This window comes from Metopolophium dirhodum, chromosome 4 (assembly GCF_019925205.1).
Source record: "Metopolophium dirhodum isolate CAU chromosome 4, ASM1992520v1, whole genome shotgun sequence".
NCBI lineage: Eukaryota > Metazoa > Arthropoda > Insecta > Hemiptera > Aphididae > Metopolophium > Metopolophium dirhodum.
This window is the reverse complement of record NC_083563.1, coordinates 8355022-8372310: the sequence shown is the minus strand read 5'-3', so window position 1 is coordinate 8372310 and position 17289 is coordinate 8355022. Positions and strand designations below refer to the sequence as shown.

At 32.7% G+C, this 17289-nt stretch overlaps 1 protein-coding gene across 1 annotated transcript in view; it reads right to left on the bottom strand.

The window, feature by feature from the left end:
- Window positions 1-10671: 10671 nt before the first annotated feature.
- The window catches only part of LOC132943537 (protein O-mannosyl-transferase TMTC1-like), a 117997-nt gene continuing 111379 nt past the window's right edge, over window positions 10672-17289 (bottom strand). The window contains exon 15 of the mRNA XM_061012578.1: window positions 10672-11694. Coding sequence (XP_060868561.1) covers window positions 11656-11694 — 39 coding nt within the window. The 3' untranslated portion in view covers window positions 10672-11655. The remainder of the gene's footprint in view (window positions 11695-17289) is intronic.

Sequence of the window (17289 nt, the reverse complement as noted above, 5' to 3'; positions counted from 1 at the left end):
ACATTAAAACTATAATAGTATGTACCTATAGTTAATATTTGTATGGGCACGTATATTACGCGTATATTTATATATTATAATCAATAATATTATTAGTTGTTAATCGATAGACTTAATCGTTATATACCGACAATTCAACAACATTCATGTTTATTACGTTTTTAACATTTTTGTGATACCATTTTCCAACTAACCTAATCCGCATAAGAGGTCTAATACATTCAGAATCGTAAGGTGGCGGGGCTTCATAACCTCCTTAATTAGAATATTATACGCACTTGCGTGGTTTTTTGATTAAAATATAATATTATCTTTATCTAGATAAAATTATATTTATCTCAGCTCAACACTGATAATATATTCTTAAAAACACATACACACACGCACGTGTCCGATCGACTGACGATATTTCAATAGGTCTAATTAATAACGAACCCGACGACGCACTAGCTGTTTCTCGAATATGAATTATTATAATTGGTCTCATTGAAACGTAATAATATACACACACACACGGTGTTGACAAATATTAGGATTACATGCCGCCGCATTTGGAGAACCCCATGAGTATTGTATAATCCTTGAAATAACAATAACAACTATCGACCAAGGGGGTGCTCCACCCTACTATACATATACGTTGGATAAATTCATATAGAACATGGAGTATATAGACGAACAGACGTTTCTTATCAGAATGAGTACTTACCTACCCTCCCCGGTCGCCACTACAGCTATAGGGCCCTCTCATTAGGTATATAAATTGATTTGGATGCGTATTATAATACCGATCGTTCCGCGTTCGGTCCAAACATCTGCGAACGGTTATGGCTTTAATTGCAATATTTTAAATTATTTATGCGATGGTCGAACGAATAACCGTTTGAGACGAACCGTTATTATAATATATACTAATATGAACTATATACAATTAAAATATTATCGATTGGAAATGCCTAATATCAATATGTTATTATCGTCTATCGATTCGCTCAGTTCAGTGGTTCCAAACTCATCTCAAGTGGTCCGCGAATGAAAAATTTAAATTTAACATTTGTATTTGTATCACCTTTTTTATTAAATTAAATGCTTAAATAAATAAATAAAAATATTTTTCCAAAACATAAACTGAATTACTGATTTTATTTTGTACGTATAAACTATATACTATAAAAGTATAAAAAAATAAGTGATATAAAGAGAGGGGGATTGAATCCAATCTTTTGGACTTGATCCAAAAAATAAATGTAATTACTGTTTTTTGTTCTTTTTCCGAGTGCTTATATACGTTAATTTTATTGCTTATCATAACTACAATTAATTATTTTATATTATATAAGATACCGCGGATAAGTTTTGATGACAATGTCAGGGAATCTTTAAAAATGTAAAAATAAATACTACGACATTAGTCAAGGGGTGGAGGTGGACCTGTGGTCCACCAGCACTGAGTGCACCACTGAGCCACGTATTGTATTAAACATGTATTATAACTATATTACAATATTATAATATTATAATATAGCCTATATTATAGTACGACGACGTGGGTCGTTCGGAGCTTATAAACAATTTACCGAAACTCATTCGCGTATATTATAATACGCGTTCGTATAATTTTATGCAAACCGGTATTCTCGCAGAGTAAACTTCCAATGACCCTCCCGAGCTCGGTAAATATAAAATGTTTATTTTCACGTACCTACCCACGTATTATTATTATAATATAGGCGTTTCGTATTACTATTTTGTCCGCGGTGAATTTACAAAATAAACAACATCGTCCCCGGATAATTGCACGGTGGTCGTTAAAAAAAAAAAAAATTACAAAGCCAATATTATATTATTATTGTAATAAAATCAAATAGCTCCGTGGTGGTGACAAGAGTAATTTTCTACATTATTTCATACAAATCAGAATATAGTATAATAGTATGTCCACATAGGTAGGTACACACTACTTTCTTTTCGGATAGTTAGTGGAACGTGTCATATTATTATACTCGTATCTAAAGACTTACAATTTTTTCACTCCATCGTATGATAAATATTTTGTCGATTGGACCATTACCACCTATACGACTTGACTATAAATATTTTAATATTATTTAAGTTAACGACTAGGCATTAAACGTTCACAAATTTGTACGTATTATAATATTTGTTTCTGTAGGTCGGAAGTTTATTTTCATACATACAAGCAAACATGATATGTAAGCATGTTCAAAACAATGTTCGCATTTCGTATACGCACTTGTTCGTCGAACAAAGTTGCCGACACAACGCGTCGTTTATATACTTTACCCGAAGCAACATTTTAAACATGTTTTATTGGAATCGGCCCAAAACAAAATTTGTACTTTGGCATTTTCGCCAAACTTTTCTGAACATGAACGAAATTGGTTCAACGATAACATTTGTTCCACATAGTATTTTGTCAAACGATGTTCGGAATGCTGTTTGGTTGCATGGAGACGGGCCTGTAGCCTGTTTGAACCTCCAACTTTTTTTCCAACTTAATAGATAGGCACGCGTTTGTTTTTAGACATTTTATTTTACAAAAAACACATCACATGACACAACAACGTACTCGCAAAGGTGGGTATAGGTACTGACTACAGTGACTGTATAAAATATGTGCATAAATACACTGCAGCGATAATGTTACGACACGTATATAGTAACTACGTAGGTGTAATAGAATATAAATAATTAAAGATAATAATGATAATAATGCGATGACAAGCCAATACGATATTATATTATACAGGGTGATTCATTAAGCGTAAAACAGTAATTATCTCAAAAAGTATTAATGTTTTTGAAAACATTTTTTACATAGTTGTTAAAAAAAACGTTTTTATTAAAAAAATATATTTTTTAATATTTTTTATCCTTATGATTTTTAAGTTTTTTTACTTTTTTAAACGACATCATAAAGTTTTAATTTCATATTCCAAAGCAGAATATTTTTCTAAGTATTTTGATTTATAAAAATCGAATTTAGGGCAATATAAAAGTATTTAAAGTTTAGATGGGCGGAGTAGTAGACAAACATTTTGCGGGGTAACCCCATACCACTCCACTCCGCCCATCTATACTTTGAATACTTATAACTCATAAACTACTCGCTCTAAATTTGATTTTTATAAATCAAAATACTTAGAAAAATATTCTGCTTTGGAATATGAAATTAAAACTTTATGCTGTCGTTCAAAAAAATAAAAATCTTAAAAATCATAGATAAAAAATATTAGAAAATATAATTTTTTAATAAAAACGTTGTTTTTTTAACAACATTAAACTATGTAAAAAATATTTTCAAAAACATTAATACTTTTTGAGATAATGACTGTTTTACGCTTAATGAATCACCTTGTATATAGCCGTGCATTTTAATAGCATTATAATAATATTATTTAAACCATCGATATCCTATTAATATAATATTTTAAAACAGCACGATACTCGATATTTTTCCTATATTACAAGGAAAATCTATGAATCACAAAATATATATTTTTTGTTAATAAGTAACCACGACAACGAAAACCTTACGAAAAATCGGTCAGAAACATTTTATCGTGTATCCAGCCCAAAAACATATTTATGTCGAAGTACACGAAAACGCCACGACGACTGGCGACTAGCGAGAAGTTGACGGATGTTCGGATGACAGATAATCGAAGTTTTACCGTACCTACATTTTATTCCTATGGATATTATATTGAACTTGGGTGGGACAAGGGTTTGAGAAAAATCGGAACTCGCCGGTGCGACACTCGGGTCTCCGCGATTGCAGATACGTCAATATTTTATTGTACACCCATTCCGATGTAGGTAGGTTCCTATTATTATAATAATATCATAAACGAATATAATATTGTACGGCGTACTAAATTGTGCGTTTTCCACTGTAGCCTGTAATTACAAATCACAAATAATTTATTATTATTTATATACTAATTAACGTCGACATGTAGAGTTACCATACGTGCATAATACTGCAGATGATAGTCGAGTATATATATGCATTCAGTACTTACCCAGTATTAAATTAGACAAGATGAACAGACGTTTGGGTTGCAAAATGGTGGCCGTGGCATTATACGATTACGATCCTATTCACGAAATCCCGATCACTCCTCATGGGGTATGTACACGAATTTCGCTGGGTTGGCGTCTGATCTCGTACATTAAAAAAAAAAAAAAAACCCCGCAAAGTCAACCGAGCAGAATACCTAGCCGCTGTTTGCTCTCGCCGAGTTATTTGTTCAAAGTGCATACTCACGTCAAGTATACGTATATATGAATATAATATATATATATATATGTGTGTGTGTGTGTAAAGTCCCGCTGCCGCAGCTTTTACTCTAATAAGAACAAAGACACGTACTGAATAATGCATTCGTCGTAGCGCAGATCTTGGCGCGGAGGTGGCGGAGACGGTAAAGCCCGAGGAAATAAATAGTGGTTAGAGAAACACTTCAGAATAATAATAATAATAATAAAAAAACGAAGAAAATCGTACAATCAAAGAGTGTCGCATTAAAAGCTCCGAAAACAATAATATACCTTCTGCGGAAGATTTCCGCCGCGTCGTTCCATTATAATGACGCGACGTCTGGGTACGTGCTAATAATATTATAATTGCGTATTTAGACACCGCCGACGTCAATGTTGTATTTTATTGGTATTGTAGCCTGCAGTCGTCTCATCCGGTCCAGAGGAGACAAATAAGCAAAACGGTCGTATTGAGCGGTGAGTCGTTTTACGTTTTTTTTTCTCCTCCCCTCAGACATCAGCTGCAGCTCCATAATAATAATAATAATAATAATGATAATATAGTCAGAGTATTTTTCCCGAGCGGATCATATTATTGCGTTTTCTTTTACTCGTTTAATATACTACATCATGCTTATGGTTTTATACGCGCACTAGGAGTGTATAATCGAGTTACACACAAGCACACCCACCCACCCACCCACCCGCACCCGCACCCGCACACACACACACACACACACACACACGAACTAGATAATCGTATTGTATATGTGCATTATACACACACGTCTGTAATGCGTTGGGTTAACACTAGGGCGCGCGACGACAGAGATTCAAAGAACGTTGTGTTTTCCATATAATATAGGAATAATAATATAATATTGCCACTATTTTAGGATATTGTTTATTGGGCACTTCTCCGACGACGGAGATGACGACGACTAACCCGTCGCGCTAAATTCCAAATAAACCGCAATAGATGTTTTTTTGTTTACTATAATTATTATTTTTTAATTAACTATAACGCCCACGTTATTATATTTTGAGGTAGTTTCCGCTCTCGTAGCCCTTAATTATAATATTAATAACAATAGTTGCAGGTAAGAAAAACACCCGTCCGCGGGTTAGGAGGTGATGGAAACTCTTGAAATGTACACGGACTTTTTTCACTCCCGTCATCACCACCCTACCACTCCCAACAACACCCACCAAAAATAATAATTAAATTATATTTACACGTCGTCGTCGTCATTTATTCAAATATTAGACGACGTCCCGGAAAACGACTCAATGTTTATAATTAACGTGACGGTATCGCTGATTCCGCATTCCCGAGAAATATAAAAAGTCAGGTCACCGGGCGTAACGCGCTGCTTGGCGTTTAATACAAAAACGACGTCAATTAGAGAGACTCGAGCTCATTGGTGTAATCATACGCGCAGATGCACGTAGATAATACGTTTGCACCCCCCCCCCTCGCATGAAAAAAAAAAAAAAAATTCCATAACAGTAGATATAATTTTTCAACCGTGCAATACCTACTGAGTCATAATAATATATTATGTTCTATAGCTGAATGCGTTTAATGTTAAGATATTATTTAATGTAATAAATACCTGTGGATGGACGGCGAGAAAACGTATTTACGAGTAGGTACAATAGAATTAGTGTATGTTATGCCATCACTTATTGGCTATAATAATTAATAGCATCGTTGATCAAATATTGTGTTTTAGTTGTATTTAATATTTTACTCGTTAAGTATTGATCCAATAATAATAATTTTGTGTTCAGAGAAACCCCGTTTTGTTTATTTTTTTTTTACTACAGATTAATTAATTATATTTAATATTGTACATACACGGTCATTATTATGTCCCCAAAACCCATAATATTACATTTACATGCCTAGTTTATGTTTTATAGTTATAACATATAAATATCATTGTTAAAATTATGAAACCAAATAGACTACCTACTTAGTTTTAATATTACAAATGTGTGGATAAGTGATTAGAAGGATAGGTACTATTACAAATATATTAATGTCTATCATCGTGTCAAAATAAATCAAATCTATCTATTTGCAGTTTTATATGTTTTTGGAGAAAAACGAAATCGAGTTTTTGAAATTTACAACTCAAACTCTTCCGTCAACAAATAATAATAATTATCCATTATAATTGCCAATGAGCGAATCATGGACTCGTAACTTGGATTTTTCAAAAGAATCGTTTTATATACTCTTGCGGTGGGTAATTATAATATCATGGACATTGTCGTTTTTTTTTTTATCCTCTTGCGATAATCGCTCCGATGCGATAGACGTCATACCAAAAAAAAATTGTTCAGAGTGTAATACTCTTCGTCGACTTAAGCAGTGCTGAAAGACGTCCCGAAAGAGAATGGGTGGCAATTAATTCCGGTCACGCGTCGGCGAAAAAAAATCACTGATCGCTCGCGCACGTGATGATTTACTTGCCCGAGGTGGCAGCTACAAGACGTCGAACGTCAAAGGCCACAACGAAAAACTTTTCATTTTGTTTCCAGTGGTAGTCCAAATTTTATGAAATCTAAATTTCGGGAGGCGTGTCCGTCGTCCTGACGTTATTACGAATATTTGTCGTTAATACTCGGCAGGAGACATATCATTTTTTAAAATAAAATCTATAGTATTGATTATCTATAGTGTGATATTGGGAAAACTGTATGGTATTTATAATAGAAATGTGTGTTATCGAACGACGACCTCCAATAATTTCAGTCTTTCACCGTATCCAGCGTGAATCCGACAAAGGCGATGAAAAACAAAACAGTTTGTATCGGATGCATCGTATTGCGACTGCGCAGTTAGTAGGTGAGTTGATTCTCGAGACTTACTTTATGTATTAGTTGATTCCCGGGTCATTATTAGGTATATACGAGTTGATTCCCAGGTCATGATTATACGTCACGGTATACTGGTAATCTTAAAACCAGATATCAATTTTCAAAAACAATGTGTTATACATTTTTACAAAGTTACTAATTTTTTTTAATAATAATTTTCTACCTAATTACTAAATTTTTTAATAATTATTTTTACCTATTAAATGTTTTTGCTAATCATTTTTTAACAAAAATTTAATGATTTTCAAAATATGAAAAAAATAGAGATGACAACATATTTGAGAAACTTGTCGTGGTGTTTCTTGGGTTAGGCTAATAGGCTGAATATTTGACTAAATATTTGACCCTGGAATCAACTTGGACGCAGCCTGCGACGGAACGGCATGATCAGAATGGAAATCGTCAGACTCACTGGATTTACGTAGAACACGGCATAGTCGTCAGTCGTCATACTCATTAGTCATAATACGTTTTGATGTATGTACCTTTACCTACATAAGTATAAACTATTATTTCGAGAACGTGTTAATTATTAATTTTCCAACAAAAACAATTTGCCAAACTTAGTGTAAAAACACGACATGTATAAAAAAAAAAAACGGCTCTGAAAGCTGTGATGTAATTTTATAGCTAAGTTTTGAACTATGCATATTATTTATTTTAAAATAGCCTGCTAAATGATTGAACTTAGTTTGGCAAAATTAAAACCCTTGATTAGTAATACACTACCTATTTAAATTATAGTATGTATTCATTATGCTATAATATTTTAAATTTTGAATTTGATTCGCCAAGCTAAGTTCAATTATTTAGCAGACTATTTCAACGTAAATTATATCCATAGTTAAAAACCTTAGCTATAAAATGATATTATTACAACTTTTAGGGCCGTTTTTTTTTTACTTACCGTTTTATTTTTACACGGAGTTTGACGGAGTGTTTTTGTTTGGGTATCACTCATTTTTTGTTGATATCTTATTATTTGTAAGTCATTGTTACGTGACTAGAAATAAGTAATAACGTGCTTTAAGATAGAATATTTTTAAACAATAACTATTTTTAAAACACTTGCGTAAATGTACTATGGTAGTTACAAAATATGAATTTTGAATTCGAAACCAGTCGCTAAATATAAACCTAATAAATAATAACACTGAAGACTACGCTTTTTTTACCTATTTATATATTATACACGTTTTTAAAAATAATATAATATATATTAATATTCCTTTTAATATTCATATTGTTTATATCGTATTGCTAATTGCTACAGCAATCAAAGTAGTGGGGGGGGGACAATATTATATTTTACAATATTTTCGTCGCACGGGTACGAAAAATCGGACTTTAAAGTAATTGAACATTTTTGGTTGTAACTTTCGAGTCGTCCAACTCATCTGATTGCCAGTTTCCCCGTTCCCATCTTCACAATATCGCCGATAGATCGATATCTTATATTATGAACTTATATGTTCAGCCGTTTGCCCTGTAGAGCAGACTGATGGATTAGCATAAATTAGCATGGTTTTCCAATGGTACAACTCTGGTTCTTGTTAATATACGTTAGTGGTTACTCGCTTTTTTTTTTTTACTTAGCTTTGCGCCACTACCATTGTGCTGGACACGTAATATAATATAATATAATATATATTATATCCACTTTAATGGGAATCAAATAGATAGATCAAAATATGTATAGACAATATAATATCGTCAGTTTTCGATATTTCTTTATAGTATAAAATAATATGTACACACGTATATACTGTATATTCGTGAGTATATATTAACGATCATTCAAATAATCTATTTTTTGTTTCAATTTTTGAGACGCAATTAGGTTATAAAAAAGGTATACAGCTGGGACGCATATACAACTATCGCCTGTTTTTGACCTTTTTGATCCGGACTCGACTTACCCATTGAATAAAATCCTGGACGTAAGTAGTATGGACCGGAAATACCATGGAAAATAGATGTTCTAAGAAAAAAAAATGTTGTCCTATAACATCTTGAATTTCATCGTAATCGCCATATTACGTCATCGCATCACAGACTTTTGCGTCACAATTTGTACGATATGACGTATAATAATATATAATGCAGGCCAAACGCTAAACCTGTTCACTACCTACACGTTAATATACGGTGTAATGCATAGTAATGAAATGGTCACGGCGGCATAGTTGTTTGTAAAAATATGTATTCGGTGGTACCTAATAAATAAAAGGGGTTCGCCGAGTTATAATAATAATTATCGAACGGCTTTGGCAGTTCACGCGCGTAACCATGCGGCTATAAACACTATAACACACTAATCGATTCACTAACAACAACAATAATTATAATAATAATAATAATCATAATCGGATACCGTTCAATTTGATCCGAAGATACCGCGTAGTTGTTGTATTATAATTATAATAATATATAGTACGGTGGACAGACGTAGACAGTGGTGTTCAATTTATAATCACGTAACTATGATGGCTCCATCACATCCACTGCAGCAGCTATTATTATATTATTATAAACACCACACGGTTTATGTTTCACGTACGTTTTGAAACCTTTCGTTTTCCACTACATAATATTATACATCACCTGACGGTTAATCGTGTTTCATCGTTCTGAACTTACGAAATGCGAAAAAAAACACCGTCCGTCGTGCGAAGCTGAAAAAAATAAAAAACTAATAAACGGAAATTCAAACGCGATAAAAAAATGCTCTGTTTCAGCACTATAATACTCGTGTAATATTTATGGATAGTAATAATATTATTTAAAACAAAGTTATTATTTCCAAGAATTTTACGAAGAAACAAAACAAAAATAGGAGACTTCCACCGAAGCGTCCTGCTGTTATGATGAGACAAACGTTTATTATATAAACTCCGTTGCAGGCTGTTGCCCATAGGTATAATAGGTACTACATAATCATGTCTACCTATCAATTCCGCCAAGTGGTACATTTTTGAAATTTGAAGAAACCAGCCACATATTATTTTAGACTGCATTCATATTATATTCGATTTTTGTATCAAAAAAAATGATTTATAACATAAGTCATTCCTAATGTTCAATTAATTAATGTATAATATGATTATGTAATAATTAAATATAGATTAATACGAATATAAAACATAATAATAGTAGGCATGATTTATTAAAAAAAAATATATAATTCAAAATTTACATATTATGGGTTACACAACGAATCAAGTGCCAACACTTGTATAGCTTATAATTTAAATTATAAATTATATTAAACTTTTAATGTGCGGCGGAATCAATGTACACCCATTTTTACTCTCTCATAAATGTAGGTATAATAAGCGTTACTGAAAAATTGACTGAAAAAATATTAATTTCATTAATTAAAAATTGTACTGTAAATAATAGATTTTAATACGTCGAGTCAACATATTGTTGACGTTTCGGCGAAGTAACGAGTATTTGTTCAAGAGATAGCTCAAGAGACCGATGAATCGTGTCTGGAAAACAATAATGGTTGAAAAACTAAAACAAATTTAAAAAAAAAAAAAAACGACGTTGCGCAATATAATAATATACGTCGTGGAGGCGTATTTATTTATTTTTTTTTTAATTTACATTATAAACTAACTGATACGAAATAAAATGTTTACGAGACGGTACGGATAGTAATTTTAAAATGTAATCCGTTGGAGAGACGATAAAACGATTTTCGTTCTCCCGTTTTACGCTCGCCATGCCGAACCGTCGAATATCATAATATAGTCACATATATATAAGCGGAGAAAGAGAAAGGAGAAAAATGATTCCGCCGTGTCATCTTCGCCGGAGAGAGGATATGCTACTGTTTTCCCTGCCACAAGATGCTATGATATAATACGCTTTGTATAATATCAGAACTACACATGCGCGTGCGTCAGACTTAAGTAAACACGGTTCTTGTTTAGATTGAGTTACATTTCCATTATCAGCGGATCTCCCTGCCCCGGCCATATTTGTTTTTAACTTCTCGTGCTCAGCGACTGGTGTCGGCGGCGGTAGAGGTGTCGGTCGGAGGAGGAGGGTGGGGGTGGTGGTGGTGGTGGTTGCAGAGTACGAGGGCTGCTGCGAGCTTTGAGTCATAATGCAATTTATTCGGTAGCAAATTTCAATTTTATACAAATAAAATCACTATATTATTATACAAGTCCTTAGTCCATAGTAAATATTATTTCAGCATACAATGATTATTATTTTTTTCTTATAACATAAATTATTATTATTATTATTATAAATAATATTATATTTTTTTAACGTCGGCTACAATTGTTTTATTTATATAATAATATCATAGCATATGTATAGGTATATATTATTATAATTATTATAATGATCGTTTATTTTGTTTCGTATGCCAATCCCTCGTCTACAGTCCTGGTCGTCTGCATTTCTCCACCGTCAACCGATCGAAGTTAATATTTTCTTTATGTGTTTTTCATTAATCCACTGTCACTTTCCCGGGATCATCACGTGGGATAGTTGTACACCCTGCAACAGTGACAAAAACGATATAAATACAAATAATTACCGCGATTGATGCGATTGATAGCGCTGATGCGTTCGTGCGTCGTTTAGGTTTTAAAAACTTGCACATGCGCAATGATACTAGCCACGATTAATACACGGACACAGTGCAAGTTTTGTGTTCAATACCACATGAATGGAAATAATATTAGATCCATTATACTTGCTTCGTTATAATAAAGTTTTTTTTGGTGGGGGGGGGGGGGAATTGTTCTATTCTGAACCACGGTGGTTTCTTGTTGAGAACACGTTTTTATGTCTTATTAGCTGGACATTAATAATAATGTCTGTGAAAAAAACCACCTCACGGTTGTGTGAAAACAAGAGGACTATAACTAAAAATGGAAAATCACCTAATATTAATAAAATATTTTCCGAACAAAGAAGTATAAAATTAAAAAAAAAAAACAAAAAACATTTAACTGACATATTTTAATAGTCTACAATCGCATGCAAATAAAATGTTTGTATCGACGTGGACGATAATACAACACTTTACTACGTGTTATAATGTACGATATCGTTTACATGTTTATAATATTAAATGACATAGGTATAGACAGGATAACTGTCAAGTTCCGAACGATTCTATCTTCGGTACGAATATTATATTATTATTAGGCACACGCGTTATCATACACCGATATAATAATATTATAATGATAATAATAGTAGTAATAATGATAACAATACAAGCTGTCACTATGGATATCTGATACGCTGTCCATGAATTGAGTATAATGTACGCGTATTATACATAATATTGTATATATTGTAATAGTAATCATTCATATTGTTTCATAAAATCGATACCTTTCAATCAAAATAGGAATTATACACAAATACAATGCGAGTGAGGAGTTCGTATTACATATAAATATTACGCATTAACATGATATTGTATGAGACGGGAACCAAATAACTGGATTTGTGGAATTATTAAAAAACCTAAATTAAATTCAAAAGTTTATCTTTACGCTAAATTAACTACGGAGTAAATAAAAAAACTGCAGATTGCCAATCTTAGTTCATGATTTATAAAGTCTGGCTTTAAAAAATCTTAAAAATAATGTTTTGTGGCTTTATTTAATTTTTTTTTGTTAAGTAAGAACAGCGTATATCTTATTACTCGACTGTTGCAAATTAAAGTTTTTCCGCATCCAACCCAGTTTTATCGACTACTGTAACTTGGCTTGACTGTCTATAAACGTGCGCTAAACACTCGATGTATTTTTTGAATAATATTATAATATTATTATTATTCATATCCGTTGGCCGGCGCATTGTATAGGCAATTTCGGTACACTGATGTGTAGGAAAACAAATGTATTAGTGTGGGAACAGTTATTATTATTATTCCTCACGACGTTAATAACGTGTCAACTACCGTATAATATTTACTACTGTTTAATAGTAATCAACGGTCAATCCGTTGTAAAAATTATGCATCACCAGAGAGCCTATAATTTATTTTAGTTCAATAACAATTAATTTAAATTTTCATAATGAATCCATCTTGATTTAGTTAATACAGCTGATTTATTTTGTAATAATAATTATTAGTAATTACTAATATTACTGTTAAAAATGTAATTTTAAAGTTTAACTGATAAATATTTTTACCTGATGGGGTCGGGGGAGTGGGATGGTATGAATTTTATTTCACTAAGAAAATACTACTAGAACTAGCATTGGGTTTATAATTACATAATATTTTGTATGAAAAAAAAAATTGTTCAAGTGGGTAATAACGCGGTATCGTGAATAACTGTAACTATTATTCCATTCTGCGTAGTTTCATAATGAACTGATTGTTCGTTCGTTTCCGAAATTAATTGTGCCAACGAGTAGGTTTCAATTCACAGTCACAATTATTTAGTACTATTATTGATATTATGGCTGTAGACCACGCAGAAAGTAAATTGGTACAATATACCGATTCACACGAATCGAAAAATTGCACGGTAGCGATATTATAAAAACTATTTTTTCAGATAATATTTTGGCATATATATATTATGCATATGAGTATTTTTTATTAAGTATGGTATTATGAACGCGAGAAGTCCTATAGTACATGTTTTAGTGCTCGAGGATTTACGACTGGAATCGAGTTCAATTAAGCAGCATTCACAGTTATTATGTTTTGTAAACCAAATAATATAATGTAATTTATTAAAGAGTTGCTGCGATGAAAACTTAACGCACAGAAAATAGTTTCAAGTGTCGGAGGGGTGTGGGCGGCTTGCATTGTCATTGATTAATTAAAAACCGTCGTCGGCCTGATGGGGTGGTCTAGACAAAATAAAGACGCAAAATACCGAGTACTTTTCAATATTTTATCGGGACAGGCTTTTAACGCGTTTTTTTATACGTCCGGGAATCTTCCGAGTGGCTTCCAAGAAGTACCTTTATTGACCCTAGGTGCATTAAAAATTCGAAACGATTTTTTTTCTTATATTTTATCGTGCCATGGGGGTTTATTTGTATTGTTTATCGTTACACACATGCGCGGACCTTGTACAATACACACAATTACTGAAACGCGTTTCTTGTCGATTAAAATAAATATAAATAATTAAGATTATAAATCTACTTTTTTTCCCTCTACATTTCGAACGTATTAGAACAATGAACAGCTTTTTTAATCATGCTTTTGCTGTCAAGGAGAGTAATCGTTAATAATAAATTACCAAACAGCCCGTAGTTAATTAAATGTTAAATAACTTATGAAACTGTCGATTTAAAAATATTATATACTTTAGCCGTTTGAATTAATATTATACAGTACACACCGGTTCGGTTAGGTTGAAAAAATATAATGATAATAAATCGATTAAATAGAGGACGGGGATTCGGAACATCTTCTCATGCTTCGAAGCCTTTCTTTGTACACCATACTATCGATATAATTTTTTCTCCCTAAAAAAAAAAAATTACGAAGACGATGAAATCACGACCTCGCGGTCGACCAACCTCTCGTCGTCGGATTTATTTCGTCTATCCGCAGCAGTGGGTACGCATTGCGACGGAATTACACCGTCGCAATAATAGGCCACCGCATCGTCTCGATCTATATAATACGCGCGCGCACAGGAATATCGATTCGGTAATAATTTTACTAGGTATACGCGGTATCAAGAAATTCTACGGCAGAAAAACAAAATTTTATCCACGGAAAATCTCGAAATTTCGGTTGTAACACAAAAGGGGAAGTATTATTTTGTTATTATTCAATATCGGCTATTTTTATGGACCTCGTAGGATTTTGCACCACTCGAAACTATATCCATTATTTGCGGTAAAATATGCACTCTGGGTATATACCATAAAGCTTAATGCACTCTGTAAAAATGTGGACACTTTAATGCAAACAAAAATCCTCCCCGAGAAAGTATAATATATAGCTAATATATAGTACGTTTGTGAGTTTATCTCTTCATTGAGTAAGTTGCACTGTAACGGATATAATATTGTGTTAAATTTAAACTTGTTTGCACGAGAAAAACGACTGTGATCGGAGACAGCGTGTCAACCTCTATTTCTAAGGATATTTTATAATTAATTTATATGACTATCGTGTTAATTTATTTCTCTAATATAGTAGTACAACTATAATTATAGTATTAGTATTTTGAAATGAATTTACCAACATACCATATTATTAATAAAATATTATAATTTAGTATTATTATAACTTATAAGTCAATATCACAATACAGTGTAAAACGTAATTAGGTTCGTGGTATAATAGATTTAAAATTAGACTAAATATTTTTCAAATGTCATTGTATTAAAAAAAATAAGAGTGAATAGTTTAAATTTATTACCTACGATTAATATTTTTTGAATAACACTAAATTTGTAAATTTGTTATTTATAAATGCAATACGTAGTTATACATTTAAAATTAAACATTTTTTTTTTTTTTTTTTATCAAAATCCTTTAAAATCCTTCAAACTCTATATATTATTAAAAAAATATACAAGATAAAATTTCATATTAGGTATTCAAACGCTTTTACGTATTTCATTGAATAGTTTCCGCTTTGAAGACATCATCCAATACAAATATTACACAATTTCTACAGGCCCCGAAAACTCCAATCCGGCTTATATAGTATGCCGTACAGCGAGTGTGTAGTACGTTCTATACTTCTATCTATTATCTAATATTAATATATTATAATATTATTATACTTCACTATTACTTTTATATCATAATATAAAACCCCCATGATTACTGGTGGTTTTACGGTGCACATAGATTCGATAACGTTCCGGTAAATCTTCATATTATTTTATTATTCCTCACGATTATTTAGAGCGAAATTGCGTAACCAGACGGATTTTGTGTTTTTTTACTGTCGTTGATCCAAGATCACGGCTGTTACTTTTCACAAGCTCATATATTATGTATACACTTTGCACATAATATATATTATATACATGATTGTTATTGAAGTGATCCAAACGATATTATCTCGAGGAATTCGAGTTATTTCTAAACGTTTAAATTAAGATCACAATATTTTACGTTTTCTACGATTGTCCGTGGTATTTACCCTTATAATCAAATCATTTATCGATACATCTCATACCCATATCCCCATATTCCCCGATGGTATTGCCTGGTTTACGATAAAACAATCACTCTGTATACACGTACATGGTATATTTTGTGAAAAAAAAAAAAGGGTGTACAAAAAGAGCTTGACGGGGGTGGTTTATAACGATATAGCTCACAGGGCGTCGTTGGTGGTGTCGGTGCAGGGAGAAGGTTCGGGGTTTCCGTATGTATGATATAATATATACTTCGACCACTTACAAGACTTTTCACTTAGCCCGTTTTTGGCGTGGTCTATACATACACATATTACAGAGCCGGTCGCCGCGTATTATATATACTGCCTCTGCGGTGCATATAGAACTTTTCGCGCGAATCGCAGACCGGATGTAGTATATTAGGGAACGTATACGCGTCGCTACTTCCGGGTGCAACGACTACACCGTTTTCGTGTAGATTCTATATGGTGTGTCGAGAGCCACCCCTAAAACGTGTGTTGGTACGAATAATAGGATAAATAGCGACTGGAGAACTCAAATCCATACCAGCAGACGACCACGTCCTAACCGAAATTCGTTCAGACGTGTAACGGTCGTCGGTGGAAACTAATACAGCGAGACGATAAACTAAAACAGTTGTGTGGAGTAGCTGTATCATAGTTTTGTTAGGATTAAAAACAAATGAATTAACGAAAACAATTCAGATGAGCCGCTCGCGAGTATGATATTATACACGCAAGAAGATGTCATTGTATGTAAGTACCTATACGTTATAATATACATAATATGCGTGTTGTAGGTACCATATACTGTTTGTTTAGGGTGTTGCCTGCTCTTTTTGAATTCGATTCCCGTCGATTGTGTGTATTTCAGATTTATCGGTGACGCTACGCCAGAACGCTAGACATCTGAGTGGAAACTTTTGTACTTATCTACATGTATACTTATCACACACACACTCACACTAGACCCCCGGCTAAGTAGACCTCTGCA